At 51.0% G+C, this 21,811-nt stretch overlaps 1 protein-coding gene across 2 annotated transcripts in view; it reads right to left on the reverse strand.

Annotated features, from left to right (window-relative positions):
• Nucleotides 1-14,145: 14,145 nt before the first annotated feature.
• Ltbp4 (latent transforming growth factor beta binding protein 4) overlaps nt 14,146-21,811 on the reverse strand; it is a 29,284-nt gene continuing 21,618 nt past the window's right edge. Inside the window, exons 23-30 of one of the 2 annotated variants that reach the window (XM_076574626.1) lie at nt 20,900-21,166; nt 20,552-20,623; nt 19,596-19,724; nt 19,265-19,411; nt 18,002-18,154; nt 16,816-17,196; nt 16,301-16,453; nt 14,146-14,557 (exon numbers count right to left, since the gene is read on the reverse strand). In XM_076574626.1, coding sequence (XP_076430741.1) covers nt 14,403-14,557; nt 16,301-16,453; nt 16,816-17,196; nt 18,002-18,154; nt 19,265-19,411; nt 19,596-19,724; nt 20,552-20,623; nt 20,900-21,166 — 1,457 coding nt within the window. In that variant the 3' untranslated portion in view covers nt 14,146-14,402. Of the gene's footprint in view, nt 14,656-16,300; nt 16,454-16,815; nt 17,197-18,001; nt 18,155-19,264; nt 19,412-19,595; nt 19,725-20,551; nt 20,624-20,899; nt 21,167-21,811 lie in introns of both variants that reach the window. The other variant, XM_076574632.1, reaches the window with a different exon arrangement.

Raw genomic sequence — 21,811 nt, forward strand, 5'->3', positions numbered from 1 at the left:
AGCATTTGCTGCTCTTCAGAGGACCAGGAGGTTTGATTCTCCGCACCTTCCTGATGGCTTACAACCGCTGTCTGCATGTACATCTATGCACCACAAGATGGCACCGGATCCTGTGGGACGACACTCATCGGTTCTGAGGTGCCACGTAGGTGCTGGGAATTGGCCTCTGGAAGAGCAGCCAGTGCTCTTAACCATTGAGCTATCTCTAGCCCCATTTACACTCCAGTTCCAGGGGATCCGACGCCCTCTTCTGGTCTCTGTAGACAATGGCACTCACATGCACATACCCCTTCCCCCAGACATATATACACGTAATTTAAAATTAAAATAAAAAAATCTGTCTGTCTCTTCCCTGACATAGAAGAGCCTTCTTGTGATGGTTTTACTTGCTGGCACATGCAGCTCCCTTGACATGAGCCAGCGTGAATGCATTCCTGCTTCTTGCAGCTGAGCACATCCAGAAAAGAAAGAAGACATTCTCTCTAGCCTCTGAGTCACGAATCCAACATGGAAATCACAAACAGCAGTAATCTCACTTTAACTGGATGAGGTCACTTTAGCTCGGGGTCAGGCAGAAATGAGTTCAGCCATGCTCTGCCAATGCATCCGCACCCTTTGGCCCAGGAATCCCACCTCTGGGACACACCAGGATGTGCATGGGGGCGTTATTTATAACGGGAGGGAATTGGGAACGGCTTCAGCGTCTGGCAACACTGCCCTGCTGAGTAAACAGAGAGTGAATGTTGGAGATTGTGTTTACACAGGGGCGTTTTAACCAGGGACAGCTTACATTTTAAGAAGGGGAAAAAGCAGGGCTGTATAAACAATTTGTTCACATAGTTATGTAAAAACACACATATATGAGTATAAGAGGTGCACAAAGAGTAGAAAAGACTGAAGAGAAAGACCACGAAATACTAAGTACAGCCGGGATGTGGGACGGAGAGCCAGCAGGTCACAAAACACTAAGCACAGCCGGGATGTGGGACGGAGAGGTCTTTCGTCTTCCTGTCCTTCTGTCTTTTCTTGCCTTTCTTTCTGAGACAGCATTTCATGTAATCCAGGCTAACCCCAAACTTGCTATGTAGCCCAGGCTAGACTTGAACTTGTGATCATCTTGTTTCAGTGTCCCTAGTGCTGAGATTCCCAGCAGACACTGTCATGCCCCACAGTTTCCTGTAGTTTTTCTGAACTCTAAACCCTTTATTTTACTTCTTAGTAAACAATAAAAAAATTTATTTATTAATAAAATAAAACACATACTTTATTTTATTCTTCAGCAGTGATGAGGATTAACTCCTAGGCTTGTGGATGCTGGGCAAGTGCACTACCAACATGTTACACCCCCTTTTCTTTTCTGTTCTTCTTCGTTCCTTTCTCTGTGTGTTTATGCATGTGCTTGTGTGTGCAGGTGTACACATGTGCGTGTCCATGTGTGTGCACATGTATGTGGAGACCGGAGGTCAGCGTTAGGTGTCGTGCCTCAGGAGTCATCCATCTTGCCTGTTTTTCTTTTTTACATTTATTTATTTGTGTGTGAATGAGAGGGGGGGGCATGTGTGTGTCCTAGGGGCACGTGTGAAGGCCATAGGATAACTTTCAGGAAAATCTGTTCTCTCACTCTGCCACGTGGGTCTCAGGAATTAAACTCAGATCATCCAGCTTGGAAGCCTGCACCTTAACCAGCTAAGCCATCTCTCTGGACCCTCCTTGATTTGTGGTGGCTGTTTGAGACAGGGTCTCTCGCGGGCCTGGAACTCTCATTTAGGCTGGGCTAGCTAGCCAGCAAGTCCCAGCGCTCCTTTGGTCTGCACCTCCACAACGTGGGATTCCACATGTGGTCCACGGAGGCTTCTGGGACTCGGACTCATTACACAGCAGGAATGTTACTAACTGAGCTCTCTCTCAGCCCTGTTGTCAGTTTTTAAAATGTGCATCGTAGAAATTTGCAAACAATCTACAGACTCTTTACCTAACTTCAAGTAAAGGGCCATCAACATTTTACCATCCCCTGCACCCCTCTCTCAATTTTCTTTAACAGTGCCTTGTGCAGGCTGGCCTGGAACTTTTGGCAATCCTCCTGCCTTGGCCTCCCAGAATGCTGGGATTACAGGCGTGATCTGCCACACCCAACTTTATCTATCTCCACTATGTCTTTGAATACTCTCGTGCCCACCTGAGATCCCGGCATTCTTAAGGTGAAATGGGAGACACAGACAGAGCACCGACCTGGAGCTCTAGGGTTGGCTAGCCTGGAACCCAGCCCAGCAACAGAAGTGAGAGACCCTGCCTCAGCAAGGTGGAAGGCCAGAACCAACACCTGAAAGCGTCCTCTGACCACGGAGCACGTCTGAGAATTGTTGCAGGCATATGTGCACACTCACACACAAAAATAAAAAGATACCTTTTGTTTATTTGTTCTAAGACAGGGTTTCTTTGTGTAGCCCTGGCTGTCTTGGAACTTGTTCTGTAGACCAGGCTGGCCTTGAACTCAGAAATCTGCCTGCTTCTGCCTCCCCAGAGTTGGGATTAAAGGCGTGCACCACCATGTCCCTCAATAGATAATTTTTTATTTGATAGAGCTGGAACCATAGTTCAGTAATTAAGAGCAGAGGATCCAGCCTCTGTTCCCAGTGTCCACACAGTAGATTACAGCCATCTGTAACTCCAGTTCCAGGCGATCTAATACCCTCTTCCAGCATGCAAGGGCATCTCTTGACTATTCTCTCTCTCTCTCTCTCTCTCTCTCTCTCTCTCTCTCTCTCTCTCTCTCTCTCTCTTCTCTCTGTCTCAGTATTGGGAGTGGGACTTGGAGCCTCAAGCATGCTTGGCATGTAATCTTCCTTTGAGGTCCATTCACAGCTCACTGTCCTATTTTTATATATTTCAAGGTATGATAATTTGAATGAGAATGGCCCCCATAGGTTCACATATGAAAGCTTAGTCACCAGGAAGTGGAATTGTTTGAAAGGATTAGAAGGATTAGGAGGTGTGGCCTTGTTACAGGTAGTGTGTCACTGGAGGGGAGCTTTGATGTTTCAAAGCCCACACCAGGCTCCACCTCTCTCGCTGCTTGTGGATCTCGGTTTCTTCTCCAGCACCAGGCCTGCCTGCTGCCATGCTCTCCCCATGATGATGATGGACTAACATTCTGAAACTGTAAGCCAGCTCCCAATTAAATGTTTTCTTATGTGAGTTGCCTTGGTCACGGTGTCTATTCACAGCAACAGAACAGTGACTAAGTCACAAGGACTGTCTAAAAGGACAAATCCCAGCACTCAGGAAGCCAAAGAAGAATAACTGAGAATCTAAGTAGCTTGGATTCAAAAACAAAAAAAGCAAGCAAGCAAACAAGCAACCAAAACCCCAAAAGCTAAATAAATATTACATAATAAAGCAGAACAACAGAGAGAAAGGGGAGGGCCGAGGGAAGGGGGGAAGAAGGGTGTGTCCCTTACACAACCACCAACGCTAACAAAACTGGCACGAAGTTCTAGTGTTATCTAAGAGCCTGTCCTTGTTGCCTCAGAAACAAACTCACAATTGTTTGCTTTGAATTGGGACCCAAACCAAGTACACTCTGATTTTTTTATTATCCATTTAAAACTTACTACACTTCGTGTGTGTGTGTGTGTGTGTGTGTGTGTGTGTGTGTGTGTGTATGCAACTTCACATGCAATGTGTGTGTGTAAGTCCATGCACTCCTTTTCCAGGAATTCTGAGCTACATCAGGACTCATGGAGGTTCTATCCTCTTAAAATGGCTCCATTTGTAGTCAGATGTATTGGGGTTGTTTTTTACATCTCTGCAGTTAGTTTTCAACATTTGAGATTTGAACTCCAACAACTAGAGCCCAGGTGGTAGCTCATGCTTTTGATACCATCGTGCTTCATACAGGAGGATTACTGTGAGAACCAGACCATTCTAGGCTGCATAGTGAGAACTTGTCAAAAAAAAAAAAAAATTAGCCAGGTTGAGGTGGCGTGTGCCTTCAATCCCAGCACTCAGGAGGCAGAGCCAGGCGGATCTCTGTGAGTTCGAGGCCAGCCTGGTCTACAGAGCGAGTTCCAGGACAGGCACCAAAACTACACAGAGAAACTCTGTCTCAAAAAACACCAAAAAAAAAAAAAAAAAAAAAAAAAAAAAAAAAAAGAAAGAAAATAAAAAAGAAAAAAAAGAAAAAGACAAAGAAAAAGAAAATAGAACCCAGCTCTAGGCCACAGGAGATGTGGACTCCAGGCTGGTTCTCTGGCTTGTGCCTTGTTCTTGTTTCGTTTTTTGAGACAGGGTTTCTCTGTGTAGCCCTGGCTGTCTTGGAACTTTGTAGACCAGGTGGGCCTCGAACTCACAGAGATCCTCCTGGCTCTGCTTCCTGAGTGCTGGAATGAAAGGCGTGCGCCGCCGCCACCACCACCTGTCTTGTGCCTTGTACTTTCCGAGTCTCAGTTCTCTTATCTGTAAGGAGGAAACAGATGAGCTTGGCTTTGTGTGCGCCTACAACCCCGAGAGATGGGAAGGGCATCCAGGAAGCTCTCAGTCAGGTAGCCATCCTCCTGCCCTCCGTTTAGGCCTGAGTTGAGGCTGAATCATCAGCTGGTCCAGGCGTCTAGGACTGCATCTACCAACCAGCTCTCTCTCTCTCCTCTTCCCTGCCAACTGACGGAAGGCCAGGCAGATGCTCGAACTTACTGTGTAGTGAGGAGGACCTTGAACTCCTCATCCTCTTCTTTCCACATTCTCCTCACTGGAATTACAGGTACGAGCTACCACACCTGGCCTAGTTTAGGTTTTGTTTTGGGGCTTCTTTTAATTTTTTATGAGTGTGGTATTTTGCCTGCATGGGTGTCTGTGTACCATGTGTGTGCAGTGTCCACAGAGGCCAGAAGATGGCGTCAGGTCCTCTGGGATTGGAGCTATAGATGTCTGTGAGCAACCACGTGAGTGCTGGGGGCCTCGGGAAGAGGCCCTGTGCTCCTAACTGCTGGACTATTTCTCCAACCCCCTGCCTTGGGGTTTTGAGACAATGTCTTGCTGTCTGGCTCAGGTTGGCTTGGACTCATTATTTAGGCCAAGCTGACCTCAAACTTTCAAGACCTCCCTCAGCCTTAGTGCTGACGCTGAAGGTCTGTACCACTGCACACTGCCCTTGTGTTTATTTTATTTTATTATTTATTTTTTCCACGGGGCTGGGGTTGGAACCCAGGACTTATGCTTTTTAGGCAAGCGCTCTACCCACTGAGCCACACCCCCAGCCCTTCCCCTGGGGGATTCTAGGCAGGGGCTCTACCACTGAGCCACACCCCAGCCCCTCACTGGGGGATTCTAGGCAGGGGCTCTACCACTGAGCCACACCCCAGCCCCTCACTGGGGAATTCTAGGCAGGGGCTCTACCACTGAGCCATACCCCAGCCCCTCACTGGGGGATTCTAGGCAGGGGCTCTACCACTGAGCCACACCCCAGCCCCTCACTGGGGGATTCTAGGCAGGGGCTCTACCACTGAGCCACACCTCCAGCCCCTCACTGGGGGATTCTAGGCAGGGGCTCTACCACTGAGCCACACCCCAGCCCCTCACTGGGGGATTCTAGGCAGGGGCTCTACCACTGAGCCACACCTCCAGCCCCTCACTGGGGGATTCTAGGCAGGGGCTCTACCACTGAGCCACACCCCAGCCCCTCCCTGGGGGATTCTAGGCAGGGGCTCTACCACTGAGCCACACCTCCAGCCCCTCACTGGGGGATTCTAGGCAGGGGCTCTACCACTGAGCCACACCCCAGCCCCTCCCTGGGGGATTCTAGGCAGGGGCTCCACCACTGAGCCACATCCCTAGTCCTTAAATTATTTGTGTTCTAACTTCAGCGCCGTTCAAACTTCACCCCTTCCTAGCCTACGGAGCCACGCCTGTCTTACTTTGGCTGTGCCCCTCTGTGTCTGGCCCTGCCCTTCGTCGCAGGCCCATGTTCTGAGATACATTCCTATCCAGCCTCAGAGAGTGAGGACTTTTTTCCTAAGCTTGGCCACACCTTCCAATATCTCCCAGGGTAACCCAGGGTTTGCCAAGTACCTCCCTTTCTTACAGGACAGAATTATTTCCTGTAATAACTGGGAAATGAAAAGTACTTATCGCCAAGAAAGAAATGGAGACAGAACATTTTTATTTCTTGGATCTCATATACATGAAGTCCTGGCAGGTAGCAAAAGACTTCCATTCTTTTATTTTTAAGTGTGTGTGTGTGTGTGTGTGTGTTTAGGGGACAACTTGGAGGAACCAGTTCTCTCCCTCCACCGTGTGAGTCCAGGGCATCAAAATCATCAGGCTTGACGGCAAACCCACAGAACCACCTCACGGGTGCAAAACGACTTAAAATAAACATTACAGTACAAAAGAGAAGCACAGATGTTTGTTCGGAGTTTCTTGAAAGTTCACGATTTAAGTTGGGTCTTTTGGTTCCAGGTTGATAAAACAAAACTTCATGTAAATAAACTGTGAGGGTCCCCCTGATCTCCAGTGTGGAGAAAAGGGGGGGGGAGGGGTGCAGTGAGAAAACTCAGACTCCAGCCTCTGCAGCCTTCCCTCCTATAATGAGAACAAGTGTCTGGCCCGAAAGGAAGCCCCAGCCTCTCCACACTGCCAGAGTTCGCCCACCCACCACTCCGGCCTCCGCGGAGCTGTCTGGAACCTGCATTGGGATAAATGTTGAGCATCCTGGGGACAGGCCAGCAAGGCCCTTTGTAACGGGAGTTTGGAGGCTGGGGCCTGGGAATGGTCTCTTTCCACGCTGGTGGGAGCCCAGAGGTATAGTAAAAGAACAAATTGCAAATTAGCAGCTAGATGGACGTCCACCAACTAAACACGCCTGGCGTCCCTGCTTCCACACCAGAAAACCATTTCCAGATCCCAAGGGGTTCCCTCCAGGACCCTTTCAGTCCACTCCCCTTCCTCTAAGGTCACGGTCACTCTGACTTCTTCTTTCATTATTACATTTATTACTTCATTGTGTGTGTGTGGGGGGGGGGGTGCGCATGTCAGAACACATGGAATCACTTCTCTCTGTCCACCTTGTTAGTCTAAGAGATCACACTCAGGACCTCAGGCGTGGTGACAAGTGTCTTCTTTTGCTGCCCTTCACTCTGACCTCTGACAGCATAGATCGGCTGCATCTGTCTTGAATTTTATATTCACGGAATCAGGAAGTATGTCCTCCTTATTGGCTTTTCCCCTCTCAACACTGAAGACACACATCCTGGCTGTTGCGTGTGCTGTGGGTTGTTCTCAGCCTTGGCGTGGGGTTCAGCCGGGGAGGACTCTACTCATTCACTTCTCCCACCTCCTGTGGAGTGGAGAGGAGTCTTCCCAGGCTGGGAAGAGCTGGCATCAAGGTCCCGAGGTGAGAATGTGTCTTGTAATTTAGATCGGCACAGCTGGAGACAAGCGAGCAAAGGGAGGAGGGGGATGGGGGGTCAGGCGGACCTAAGAAGCATATGGCTCGGGCTTATGGCCTCTTTGGCTCTGGCCCTGAGTGAGATGGAGCCATGGGGAGGTTCCTAGCAGCGAGGATTTGATCCAACTTGGATGACCGTTGGTGAATATCTTTTAGCCCCATGGAGGGAGTGTTTTCTTTCTTGATAGAGTCTCACTTAGCTTAGGCTGGTCTCAAACTTGATATATACTAGGCATGCAGCCAAGGATGAGCTGTGATGGCTCATCCTGATCTTCCCTGCTCTGCCTCCCACGAGCTAGGATTACAGGTGTGTGCCTCCATGCACAGACCATACATATCCATTTATGCATATCTATCAGATACTCTGTTCACATCCTTCCTTCCCTCTCTTATTGTCAACTTCTTTGCCCAGCACTTTCACTTTTATTTATGTGTCTTGTGTGCCTGTGTCTTCCACATGTGCGCAGCTACCCACAGAGGCCATAAGAAGGCGTCAGATCTCCTGGAGTTAGGGTGACAGGTAGTTGTGAACCACCTGATGTGAGTGGTGGGGACCTAACTCAGGTCCTCTGGAAGAGCTGGACGCCGGTTGGGTTTTTTTGTTTGTTTGTTTGGTGGTTGTTGTTGTTGTTAATTAACTTGACACAAACTAGGGCCATTTGGGAAGATGGGTCCTTAATTGAGAAGATATCGCCATTAAACTGGCCTGTGGCACTCAAGTCTGTGGTACATTGCTTGGATTAATGACTGATGTGGGAGGGACCAGTCCATAGTGGGTGGTGCTATCCCTGAGTGGGTAGGTGGTCCTGAGGTAAGAAATCAGGCTGGGAAAGCCAGGGGGAACAAGCTAGCGGGCAGCGCTCCTCCATGGCCTCTGCTTCAGTTGCTGCCTCCAGGTTCCTGCTTGAGATCCTGCCCTGACTTTCTGCAGTGATGGACTGTGACTGGGATATGTCAACCAAAAAGTCCTCCCTCAGCCCCGAGCTGCTCAGTCACAATGTGGTGTCACAGCACTAGGAAGCAAGCTGGGACAAGCAGCTGCCCCTGCTGAGCCGCTTCCCACGGCACACGTATTTCAGAAGGTGGTACTGAAACAAGGTCCCTGTGGCGATTTGAAAGAAAATGGCCCCCAAAGGGAGTGACACTATTTGGGGGTGTGGCCTTGTTGGAGGAAGTGTGTCACTGTGGGGGTGGGCTTTGAGGTCTCCTATGCTCAAGCCAAGCTCAGAGTGACTCACTTCACTTCCTGTTGCCTGCGGGGTCAAGATATAGAACTCCCAGCTCTTTCTCCACACCACATCAGCCCGCATGCCGCCATGTTCCTTGCCATGATGATAATGGACTAAACCTCTGAAACTGTAAGCCAGCCCCAATTAAATGCTTTCCTTTATTAGAGTTGCCGTGGTCATGGTGTCTCTTCACAGCAATAGATAGAAACAGTCCCACTCTATAACCCAGTCTAGCCTTGAATCTATTATCTAGCCCAAACTGACTCCCAACATACGGCAATCCTCCTGCCTCAACCTCCTAAGTGCTGGGGTTACAGGCGCAAACCACCACACCTTTCTCTCTATCTAGATTCTGCATGCCAGAGAACACGTGCGATTTGCCTTTTTGTGCCTGGCTTATTTGACTTAACTCCGTGATCTCAGGGCCACGCTCCTGAGCTGTTCTGTTAGTTGTGTTAGCATTGCTTCACAATGCCAGGAATGGTACCCGGGGTCTAAGTGCTTTACTAGGTCCAGTTCTAGGGATTTTAGCAATGAGAAACACCCAAATACAAGATCCTGCCCCCTTGTCCCACCCCCCTGCCACATCTCTCTTTGGTTGTTGTTGTTGTTGTTTAGACAGGGTTTCTCTGTGTAGCCCTGGCTGTCCTGGAACTCACTCTTTAGACTAGGCTGGCCTCGGACTCAGGGATCAGCCTGTGCTGCGATTAAAGGCATGCGCCACCATTGCCCAGGTTTTTATTATTGTCATTACATTTTATTTATGTATTAGGGAGCACCATGTATATCATAGGATGGAGTTCAGGTCAGTAGACTTGGTAACAAGCACCTCCACCCACTGAGCCAATCGCTGGCCCCTCTTCAGTTTTTGAAACAGTCCTATAACTCAGGCTCGCTTCTAACTGAGTATGACCTTGGACTTCTAATCCTCCTGTAGGGATGGTAGGCGTGTGCCAACACCTAGTTTGTGTGATGCTGGGAATCAGACACAGTACTCCCTGTACATCAGGGAGCTGAGCTACATCTGCAGTCCTTTCAGCCCCTAAAATTAGGAGGATAGTAGGCTGAGAGTGGGGATGCATGCCTTTATTTACAGCACAGCTCTATAGCCCTAGCTACTTGGGAGGCAGAGGTAAGAGGCTCTCTGTGAGTTCAAGGCCATCCTGGTGTATAAAGAGAGTTCCAGGTTAGTGGGTGTAGTTTGATTTTCTTGTCAAACTTTCTTTTGGGCCGCCAGCCCCCAAATAATGACACTGAAACATATTATTAATTATAGAAGCTTGGCCTTAGCTTAGGCTTATCCCACAGCTCTTACAACTTAGATTAACTTGTTTCTATTAATCTATATTCCACCACGTGGCTTTTTACCTCTCCTCCATTCTGTACATTCAGCTTCCTCAGCGTCTCACTGGCGTCTCCTGTGCACACCTAGATTCTAAGCCTCAGTTCTTCTCTTTGCCCAGAAGTCCCGCCTAACTTCTCCTGCCTAGCTATTGGCCATACGGCTTTTTATTAAACCAATCACGGCGACACATCTTCACACGGTGGAAACAAGTATCCCACAACAAGCCAGGGAGCCATCATGGTACTCTGCTGAGGGATCTGTTGTGCTGGGGGTGGGGGAGGGGTGGGGGGTGGGGGGGGTGGGGGGGGTGACTCAGTGACAGGGGGCTTGCTGTCCAAGCTCCTGGGTTCGAGCCCACCATGGGGGGTAAAAAAAAGAATGAAGTGCAGTTCCTAGGAACATATTTCAAGTTACTTATAAAGTGACAGCCCCACCCCCAGGGCCTGTCTTCACAGCCCTGCAGGTGACTGCTGTGCATTCAGAGTATTACTCACGGCCGGAGAGAGGGCTCCACCACAGGAAGAACGTTTGCTGAAGACCTGAGCTTGCTTCCCAGGACCCACGTCAGGTGGCCCACAACCATGTGTAACTTCAGCTCTGGCTGTTCCATAGGCACACATGTGATACCCACAGATATACAAACACATAAAATAAAAACAAAGTTAAATCTTAAAAAAAAAATAGAATATGGCCTAAGTGACTAAAACGAGGACACTTCAAAATGTGCATTAAAAAGTTAACTCCCTTCCAGGACAGCCAGAGCTGCTACACAAAGAAATCCCGTCTCAAAAAAACAAACCAAAACAAAACAAAAGCAAACTCCTAGAATAATATGCAGGGCTGAATGACTCAGCCAGCAGTGTGGACAGCCAGGGACCCAGGCTCTCTATTTTGAGACTCAGTTCTAGAGGATATAGTTTTGCTGTGTAATCCAAGCTAGTCCTAAACTCTGAGGCTCAAATGATCCTCCTGCCTCAGCCTCCCACGCACTTGGGACGACAGATCTGTGTCTTTGTGCCAAGTATTTATACGTTGGCTTATGTTTGTTTGGTTGATTTTTGACAGGAAGGGAGTGGACAGGGCCTCATGCTGTAGCTCAGGCTGGCTGGAACTCAGTCCATAGCCTAGGGTGTCCTCAAACGCCAGGCAATCTTTCTGCCCCAAACTCCTGAATGCTAGGGTCATGAATGGATAACAGTACCATCAACACCCTTTCATAACGCACAGGAGGCATTATTTATGCATCGCTGTTGAAGGTGATAGTAATTACCATAACCTCAACACTTTCCCAGGAACCCTAAGGAGTCCTCGTGCCCCTGCTCAGCCCTCCAGGGAGACTATACGAGCACTGGCCACTAGGGGGCGCGTCTAGCTTTAGCTGCACCGGCACGTGGTGGCACTCAGGAGGCGCAGCGGCGCATGTCACGTGGGCTCAGGGACAAACTGGATTATTATTTCTTTGGACATTCCAGAGGAGAACGCATTGATCCTGATCAGCGCCAAAACGCCCAGAGCCAGGGCCCCAGTCCTCTGGAAGAGCAGTCAGTGCTCTGAACCACTGAGCCATCTCTCCAGCCCCAAACTAGACTCTTTGCTGAGCCTCCAGGCACAGCACGGGGTGAGAGGGTGTGTGACTGGAAGTCAATCATAGAGCCTTCCAGCACTGTTGGCCTCGGCATCCCCTCCTGCCACACCTGCAGAGCAAAGTGGTTGAGGCAGGGGGATGACAGGAATATTTGTGAGTTGTCTACACCTACAATGGATTTTTTTTCCCAAAATACTTTTCAAACAATATATTTTCATCATATTTTCCCTTCCTCCAACTCCTCCCAGATCTTCACCACCTCTGCCCACCCGACTTCATCTTCTCTCTCCCCCTCCCTCTTTTTCTCTCTCAAAAACAAAACAAAACAAAACAAAAACCAGTAAGACAAAAGCTACCAAAAGGAAACAAACAAACAAACAAAACCTTCACAAAAGAAACACAGAATCTCTTATGTGTTGGCCAAGTACTCCTGAAAACAAAAAACAACAACATTTTGTGTGTGTGTGTGTGTGTGTGTGTGTGTGTGTGTGTGTGTGAGAGAGAGAGAGAGAGAGAGAGAGAGAGAGAGAGAGAGAGAGAGAGAGAGAGAGAGAGTCAGTTCTCTCCTATCATTCATTCCCGGATCCTGGAGATTGAAGTCAAATCTTCAGGCATGGTGGCAAGTGCCTTTACATTTTCTTTTTCTTTCTTTCCTCCCTCCCTCCTCCCTCCTTTCTTTCTTTTCTGGTTTTGATTTTGGAGACAGGGTTTCTCTGTGTAGCCTTGATTGTCCTGGATCTTGCTCTGTAGACCAGGTTGGCCTCGAACTCACAGAGATTCGCCTGCCTGTGCCTCCCGAGTGCTGGGATTAAAGAAGTGCGCTACCTCTGCCCTGCTGACATTTTGTTTGTTTGCTTTTCTTCTTTGACTACCCAGAGCTTTCCGTAGACCCCCAAAAGGGATCCCAAATCCCAAAAGTCAAGCCTCTCTCCCCCACTCCCTCTTCCCACACCCAAAATGTCACCAGCATTGCCCAACACAGAATTTGACAGCATACCAAATGAGGGGCATCTAAAAGTGATCTGCCTGCCTCTCTAGCCTCTAGGCTTTCGCAGACCTGCTCTCTCTCTCAGGAGCGCTGGCTTCCACTTTATCTTGTCCATTTCCCCAAGTCACTGAGGTCTCAGCCCTTCAGGAACCCGGCCTAGCAGCCCGCCATCAGGGCTGGACAAACGTTTGTCTGGGATTTCAACTCACATCCAGATTCTATGGAAAATATTTATGGGTTCGATGAATGAGGTTAGTGTTTGGGTTGGCTCCTCTGTTCTCAGCTGGGGGCGGCGGAGTAACTTCCTGATCCACTTTGGACAGGTTATTTTCTCTTTTTTTAACCCCCTCTTGGTAGAACTGAGGGGGAAACTTAGAGCCTTCTGCAGCTAGGCAGGGGCTCTACCACTGAGTCATGTTCCAGCCCCTCACTGGGGGATTCTAGGCAGGGGCTCTATCACTGAGCCATGTTCCAGCCCCTCACTGGGGGATTCTAGGCAGGGATCTACCACTGAACCACACCCCCAGCCTCTCACTGGGGGATTCTAGGCAGGAGGTCTATCACTGAGTCACACCCCAGCCCCTCACTGGGGGATTCTAGGCAGGGGCTCTACCACTGAGCCACACCCCAGCCCCTCAGTGGGGGAGTCTAGTCAGGGTCTCTACCACTGAGCCACACCCCCAGCCCCTCACTGGGGGAGTCTGGGCAGGGTCTCTACCACTGAGCCACACCCCCAGCCCCTCACTGGGGGATTCTAGGCAGGGGCTCTACCACTGAGCCACACCCTAGCCCCTCACTGGGGGATTCTAGACAGATGCTGAGCCACTCCCCAGCCTTTCATTGCTGGATTCTCAGCAAGTACTCAACCACTGGGCCATTCCCCAAGCCCCTCACTATTTTTAAATTTTGTTTTTTCAGCTTCTTTGGATTATAATTCGGTAGTAACGTGTGTGCTGCTGGCCCACTGTAGACATACGGAGTCTTGAGCCCTGTGTACTGACACCCCTCCTCAACTGTGATAGTTGGTGTTCATGGTCCTGGATCCTTAAGGGAACAGAGCACAGCCTCTTCCTCTTCCGTGCTGGGAAGGTTTGGTAACAACAAAACCTAAGCTGGGCATGGTGGTGCACATCTGTAATCATAGACCCTGGGAGGCTGCGGACAGGAGGGTCAGGAGTTCAAATTCAGGTTAGGCTACATAACAACCTGTTTTGTTGTTGTTGTTGTTGTTTGTTTTGTTTTTTTTTTCCTTAGAAGAAAAAAAAATCAAAAATAACAACCCCCCCCCCCCAGTTCTAAAGATTAGAAAGAAAATGATAGATGCAAAAAGAGATGAAAAGACAGAAAGATGTGAGCTTTTCCAGAGAAAAGAAGACGGGTAAGAGAGAGAAACTGAGCCAGGAGGGCCAGGAGGGCCAAAGCCAGGCGCAGTGAGAGTCACGGAAAGTAAGAGTCAGTCTTGGCATCAGGAACGGTGCATTCGTGGGTGACTGAGTGACTCGGCGAACTGGGGAGCCAGCTTTTGAGAAAAAGAAAAGGGCAGGCAGAGGCCGAAAGTACAAAATAGGTGTTTTAATTGAAAATTTTATAAAAGGGCAAGGAATATGACGGAGGACCCAGGACTGGACCATGCCAGGCCCAAGGCGCCGGTGGGAGGGGCTGGGATGACTGGAGCAGTGAAAGGCATCCCTCTGTGTCTGTCCATCCTAAATCCAGACTGGCTGACATCCTTGCACACTTGCAGACTAGAGGAAGGCAGGCGTGCTCTGGAAGCTCCCAATGCGCAGGCGTAATGGGATGCCAGGCACAGGTGCTCAGGCCCGGGGTCGCGCAGGCGCACAGTGATGTGGTTGGTGCGTGGGTGCAAATCCTGGGCGGCAGATACATCGGAAGGAGCCATCGGTATTGACGCAGCGTGCATTGACACAGAGTGGGGAGGTTGCCTCAGCTTCATCACACTCGTTGATGTCTGGGGGAAGGGTTAAAAAGATCGTTGCTCGAGCCTGGGAATGAGAAGCCCATCTCCCTGGTCTTTTGAGGTAGAGAATCACAGATGTTGAGCCTCTCCTATGGAACACAAACGATCACTTGCCACCTGCAGGCTGTGTGAGCCCAGGCAGGGGGTACAATATCGCTGCGTTTGGGCCTGTGAGATGGGTCACTGGGATAAGGCGCTTTCTGTGCCAGCCAGATGACCTGAGTTTGATCCTCAGAACCCAAGGAAAGGTGGAAGGGGAGACCCTGATGCCACAGAGTTGTATCCTGGCTCCCACACGTGTGATACAGCGTGCACACAAACAACAATAAAGAAAAGCTGGAGAAGAAAACATTGTTACTGACAATAGGACTTACCTACGTGATGTCAGACCTCCTTGTGAGCACAGAACCTGTATTAACGCTTTCTCCCTCCTAACCCTTGGAAGTAGTTACTGTGTTTCTGTACTATCCAGGCACTAACTGTGGCCCAGCACAGGAAAGCCTGCTCAGTGCCGCACTGTGAGCGGCACCTGGCACGGATCTCATTCTCAGGCCAGCTCTCCCACTCTCTAGCCTCGCCCACTGCTACTTCTTGACTGTGAGACCTTGGGGAACTCAGTTCACTTTTCCGAGCATCTTTAATTTTTTTAATGCGTTTTTTTAATTTTATGAGTGTGTGTATCACCCGTGTGCAGTGCCCTCAGAGGCCAGAAGGGGGCGCTGGATCCCCTGGAGAGTCTGATGTGGGTTTTGGGAACCAAACTCTGGTCATCTGAAGAACAGGAAGCCCTCTTAACCACCCAGCCATCTCTGCAGCCCTGGTCCCCAGTGTATATACAGGTCAGGGTATCCTGGAAACCAATGTCACTGGCATTCTAAAGAAGTCTGTGAAATGGGCTCTTTCACTATGCCTGTTTTCGGTGGGTTTTTGCTTTGTTTTTCCAGGTGAGGAAAGCTGAACAATGCACAGTGACCTGACTCAGGACTGAGATTGGGGTCTCTCTCACCCCTTCACAGCTCCTGATTGTAAGCCTTTATCCCTTGTATAGGCAGACATGATTACTACTCCAATTACATGTGGGAAGGCTGAGGTTTGCAAAGAGAATGAGAAGATTGCCCAAGGTAGCAATGATCGTCCTCCAAGTCTCATCCGCAGGGGGTAGGGGTGTGGCTCAGTGAACCAGCACTTGCCTAGACTCCACCAGTCTAAGAGGGCCTGGCTCCGTGGGAGAGCCCCTGCCTTATAATCCCCCAGTGAGGGGCTGGGGGCGTGGCTCAGTGGTAGAGCACCTGCCTAAAATCCCCCAGTGAGGGGCTGGGGGCGTGGCTCAGTGGTAGAGCACCTGCCTAGAATCCCCCAGTGAGGGGCTGGGGTGTGGCTCAGTGGTAGAGCCCCTGCCTAGAATCCCCCAGTGAGGGGCTGGGGGCGTGGCTCAGTGGTAAAGCATCTGCCTAGCATGCATGCATCAAGCCCTGGGTTCCATCCCCAGAACAATAATATATATTCCGCATTATTCTTTTTGTATTCCCAAGCCCAGCTCTGCCAGGTACAGGAGTCTGGCTTTCCTGGTACTCTGACCTCATCTTCTTCAGTCAAGCCCCACCCTGAGCAAGAATAAATTTCCACCCCCTAGCATGGTCTGGCCCCTATCTATAATGAGGTCCTTTCTTGGAGGTTCCTAATCACCCTCTGGTCAAGCTTGCTTTTACCCTTCCCTCTGCTCCCCTTTCTCACCGACACAGGACATGCGAGTGATGTCCAGGCGGTAGCCATCGAAACAGTCACAGGTAAAGCCTTCGGGAACGCGCACACAGCGGCCATGGGCACAGCCGTCCAGGATCCCGCACTCCTCAGCCTCCAGGCCTTCATAGGGCTCAGCCAAGGCTCCTGCAGGGAACACAGGGAGCTGTGACTGGGGATCTCAGCCTTTGGTCCCTTTGGTCCCTTCCTTCATTGCCCCTGGCTTCCCGGTCTCCTCCTAACCTGTCCTTCCCGCTCCTAGACTGCAGGGGGCGCTGCACTAAGACCGTTTACCATGCTCAGTTCCCTTAGGTGTTGCTATCCATCCTAGGATGGCCTCAAACTTGCAGCAATCCTCCTGCCTCAGCCTCTCCCGTGCTGGTATTACAGGCATGAGTCTTTCCATGCCTTTGTATATCTCTGACCCTGACTCTCCTGCCTTCTCTAGGCATTGCCCCCACCTTGTGTTTTTTGTCCGTCCGCTTGGTATCTCTGGCTGCGCTGCTCACCTGTATAGCCTCCACGCTCAGAGGACTCCTCAGGCTCTGGGAAGGAACCACGGGTGTCTCTGGACCGATATGGCCAGCCAGTGCCTCGGCTGGGTGGAGCAGGAGCCTCCGACTCACCATAGGGGCCACCATCATCCTCGAAGTCCGGCATGTCGAAGGGTGGGGCGCCATAGGGGGCCTCCCGGCGGGCAAAGGGTCCAGGAGGGGGTGGGTAGGGGTCATAGGGTAGTACAGGTGGTGGATACAGGTCTGGCCCGTAAGGGAGACTCTGGTAAGGTGGGCCTATATCTGGGCCATATTCGTAGGGGAGTCCAAAGCCGCCTGGGCGCGGTGGGCCATACGCAGGGGGGCGCAGCACATTGCAAAGTGCCTCGAAATCATCTGTGAACAGGAGCCAAGACATACCACGCTCAATACCCACTGCTCGTGACGAGAAGTACAGGAAGGCTTGGGGAGAGCCTTGGGAGGGGGCTTCACTGGAAAGGCAGGATCAGGGCTTTGGATGGCTCCAGGATGAGTCGGGATTCTGAATCCTGGCATCTAGCGTCCTCAGACTGCAGCTAAGAATCAGAGTCTAAGGTGTTAGGATTTGGGGGACCCATGGGAGCTAGGGCTAGGAGCCTGAAGAAATGAGAGGAAGGTGTTTTATGGCTGGAGAATCAATGGGCTGGCTGAACACCGGGACTATGGGGATAAAGGGTCCTGGAGAGAGCTTGAATCTCTGGGATCTGGAGGAATCAAGCCTGGGTTTTGGGGCTCATGTTTTTAAAGAGCTAGTAAGAGGAGACCAGAGGTCTTTGGGGCTATGTTGGAATCTTGATAACTGGTGTGGGGGTGGGGGGGGCGGGGAGCAATGAGTGTTAGCAGCTGTTAGTGCTATGGGCAGAGTAGAGTCTAAAGGGCAGGGTGGTGTCAGTGGGCAACTGCTATGGGGTGGAAGGGTCCAGGGGTATCTGGAGGGGTGTGTCACAGGTTGTGTCGGGGGAGAGGGGTGTCTAGAAACTGGAACTTTAAGATGAGAGAGCTCAGAGCTGATGGGGCTGGACCTATGGGAAGAGCTGCTGATTCAGGCCTTGAGATTTCTGCTGGTGACACTTAGCCATTTTTATGATTGTGACCAAGATTTCAGGATAGGATGTAAAGACACCAAGAGGTCCTTTGGGGGCAGTCTAGAGAGATTCAGTACCTGAGTCCTGGGCAGGGCAGAGCGCGCAGTCCATACCCCAGGCTTCGCCGTAGAGGCAGCAGCACTCTGTGTAGGTGGCCTGGCGGTCTAGTCGTGGGCGACTGCAAACAAGATCCGGCCCCACTTCCTGCCAGCATACTCCCAGATTGTCATCTATGGGCGATGACAGGATGCATCAGGGCAGACCGGGACTCGGACCCTCCCTCAGAGCCCCAAGTCCAGCCTCCAGAGGGTTCTGTGAAATGGGGGTGGTTGTTTTAATTCCCTGGTGTGTGTGTGTGTGTGTGTTTGAGTTTGAGATGGTCTCTCTACGTAGCTCAGGCTGGCCCACAACTCTTGTGGTCCTCCTTCATCCATCTCTTGTGTGGCTAGGACCACAGGTGTACACTATCACACCCTGCACCCTGAGCATTGTTTAAAGGACGCTTCAAAGTTTAGGGATTTTTGTAGGAACAGAACATTGGAAAAGAGGATTTGGGGCCAAGGACCAAGATAAAGCAGGGGAGACACATGGAGTGTGCGAGAGAAAGAAACGTAAGATAGGTGGACAGAGGCTGAGAGAGAGAGAGAGAGAGAGAGAGAGAGTGAGTGATGAGCCAGTGAGAGAGAGAGAGAGAGAGAAAGAGAAACCAAAAAGAGCAGGTGTAGTAGAGCAGGCCTGTAACCCCAGTAACTGAGGCTAAGGCAAGAGTTCAAGTGAGTTTAGGCTAGCCTGGGCTACATAATGGGAGTCTGCATGTAAAAATGGAGAGGAACCTGGGGCCCAAGAAGTGTGTGCGGGTGTGCACAGCAAGAAAATGAAGACCGACACTAAAACCTTCACCTCCAACCCCCAGGCCAGGCTACCTCGAAAGAGAGGTAAGCCCTGTCCTCTCACACCTGTAATTCCAGCAATCAGAAGGCCGAGGCAGGAGGATTTCTGTGTGTTCCAGGTCAGCCCGTACTACAAAATAATAATGATTTGGGGGAAAAAAAACAAAAAGCAAAACAGTGTGGGCCAGTGGCATTGTGGCTCTCGGCTTTAAAAACCCCAGAGCTTTGGAGGCAGAAGTAGGCGGGGATGTATGAGATCCAGGCCAGGGCGAGCCACATAGTGAGATGCAGTCTTGAAAAAACAAGCCAGAAGCCACTCTGTGCCCATCCAGGCGCTAGGGGCGTGGCCCTGAGGAAGGCGTGGCCTTTAGCGCACGCTGGAGGCTGGGCCTAGGGACCTGGCGGCCGGGAGCCAGCGGGGGACCTGGGCGGGTCTGTGGGCGGGGTTACCGAGGCTCTGGCTCTCGTTGGAGACGCAGCGGCGCCGGGAGCCGTCCAGCACCAGGGGGGGCTCGCAGGTGCAGTGGTAGGAGCCCACTGTGTTGACGCAGCGGCCGCCTTCACAAGCGGGCTCCTCGTCTGCGCATTCGTCATTATCTGGGAAGGCATGGGGTGGGGGATGGGGCGATTACCAGGATGAACTCACTTTCACATTTCCCCAGCTCACTGACAGAGTGATGGATGCAGTCTAGACTTCGGAAGGACTTCCTGCCGGGATAGCCACATTCCTATTTGGGACTGGCACGGCCAGAGTTGGGGCGGGGGAAGGTGGGGTTCATACCAACGCATTCCAGCCGCTGCGCATGATAGTAAAAGCCGTTGCTGCAATAGCAAGAGTAGCCAGGGGCCGTGTTCACACACACTCCGCTCTTGCACACCTGGTCCTGGAAGAGCTGGCATTCATCCACATCTGTAGGAAAAGGTGAGGTGAGGGTGGGGTGGGTGTGATCTGGGGTAAACAGGGGAGCATGGGATGCCAGTCACGGCAGAGGAGGGCGGCAGTGGCACCCAGAAGCTGAGACAAGGAAAACTGGAACCTTGAAGAAGAGGAGACCCTAAAGCGAATCAAAGCAGGAATGGAGCTAGGTGTGTTGAAGCATGTATGTAATCCCAACAGTCAAGAGGTGGAGTTCAGAAGAACAGAATTCAGGTTAGCCTCTGCTGCATAGCAAATTCTTAGCTAGCCTGGGCTACCTGACACTGTAACCAAAAACACAAATTAAAAAGGAGGAAAGAAAAGAAAGGAGAACTGGGCTGTGGTGGCACACACTTTTAATCCCCGCACTCAGGAGGCAGAGGCAGGCGGATCTCTGTGAGTTCGAGGCCAGCCTGATCTACAGAGAGAGTTCCAGAACAGCCAGGGCTACACAGAGAATCCCTGTCTTGAAAAACCCAAAAGAAAAGATGAAGAGGAGGAGGAGGACTAAGAAGAAGAAGGAGAAGAGAGAGAGAGAGAGAGAGAGAGAGAGAGAGAGAGAGAGAGAGACAGAGAGACAGAGAGACAGAGAGACAGAGAGACAGAGAGAGACAGAGAAGCAAGAAATAGAGTGGCTCACAAGTTTGAGGCCAGTGTGGTCTACTAGTGAGAACCACTCCTCAAAAATAAATAAACACATACATACATACATACATACATACATACATACATAAGAAAGAAAACAGGAAGAAACTGAGGCAGGGTGAGACAGAGCTGGGTCTAGGCGTTGAGAGTGGGTAGGGGTTCAAGTCTGGCCTTACCTCTCCGGGCACTCAGGTCTCCACTGGGCACCAGGTAGCCCCGGCCGTGAGGACATAATGACTGGTACTCAGCTGCACACAGAAGCAAGAATGAACCCAGAAACCCAAGCCCCAGTCCTTGCCCAAGCCCACTGGCTCTTGCCCCCTAGAGTGCTAGAGTCCAGGTCAGTGAGTGCCCACTTCTCAGCTGCACCCCCCGGAGGGTGCCACCTGGTGGCTGAGGGCTCACGCTTGTCCTGGCAACACCAGCAACTCAACCCTAGACCTAAACACATGCCTTTTCCAGGTCCCATGCCCCAGGATCTCCACCCAGCGCTCAGGCCCTGCCTCCCCACAGCCCATGCCTACCCGTCTCAGTGCCCGGGCACTGCTGGATACGGCAGCCACTGCCCCAGCCTTCACCCACAGTACAGCAACATTCCTGCCACGTCACATTTCGGGCCAAGATATTGTCACACGCATCTGGAGCCGCTGTGTCGAAGTAGCACTCTCGGCGCCCGCTGCTCACGGGACCCTGCCTGGGGGGGCTGGGTCTCCGAGGTGGGGGTGGGGGTGGAGGCCTGGCTGGAAGATTGGGGCTGGCAGGTGCTTGGGGCTGTGAGCCTGGGAACGTGCCTGAAGGAAGAAATGGCTTTAGCCAGGCATGTGTTGTGTTTTCTAATCTCCTGTGTCGGCGACGGGGGCGGGGTGGGGGTGGGGGGGACACACGGACGCGGACACAGGCCCTGAGGGTACCAGCCATCAGCAGCAGAACAAGACAGCACATTTAGAGGTTTAGGAGGACAGATGAGGCCTCATATAACTCGGGATGACTTCGAACTCCGGATTCTCCTGCGTCCACCTACCAAGGGCTAGGATTGTATGTGTGCCCCATTACCATCCAAATCTGGAGCCCTAGAGTCCTATGTATGCTAGGCAAGGACTTTAAAACCTAAATGATAACATAATTATTATGTGTATTATATTATGCATATGGATTTATTTGTTTGGTTTTCCTCCTTTTGTTTTGTTTTCCAAGACAGGGCTTCTCTGTGTAGCCCTGGCTGTCTTGGAACTCACTCTGTAGACCAGGCTGGCCTCAAACTCACAAAGATCCACCTGTCTCTGCCTCCTGAGTGTCATCACCTGGCCAAATTGTAATTTTGATCAACATCATTTAGTAGGCTAGTCTGTCCAGCAGCTCACGGAGACCCTCCTGCCTCGCCGTCTAAGTGCTGGGATTGCAGGTGTGAGCCACCACACCCAGCTTCGGTTTGGCTA

Source organism: Peromyscus maniculatus, chromosome 1 (assembly GCF_049852395.1).
Source record: "Peromyscus maniculatus bairdii isolate BWxNUB_F1_BW_parent chromosome 1, HU_Pman_BW_mat_3.1, whole genome shotgun sequence".
NCBI classification, from domain to species: domain Eukaryota; kingdom Metazoa; phylum Chordata; class Mammalia; order Rodentia; family Cricetidae; genus Peromyscus; species Peromyscus maniculatus.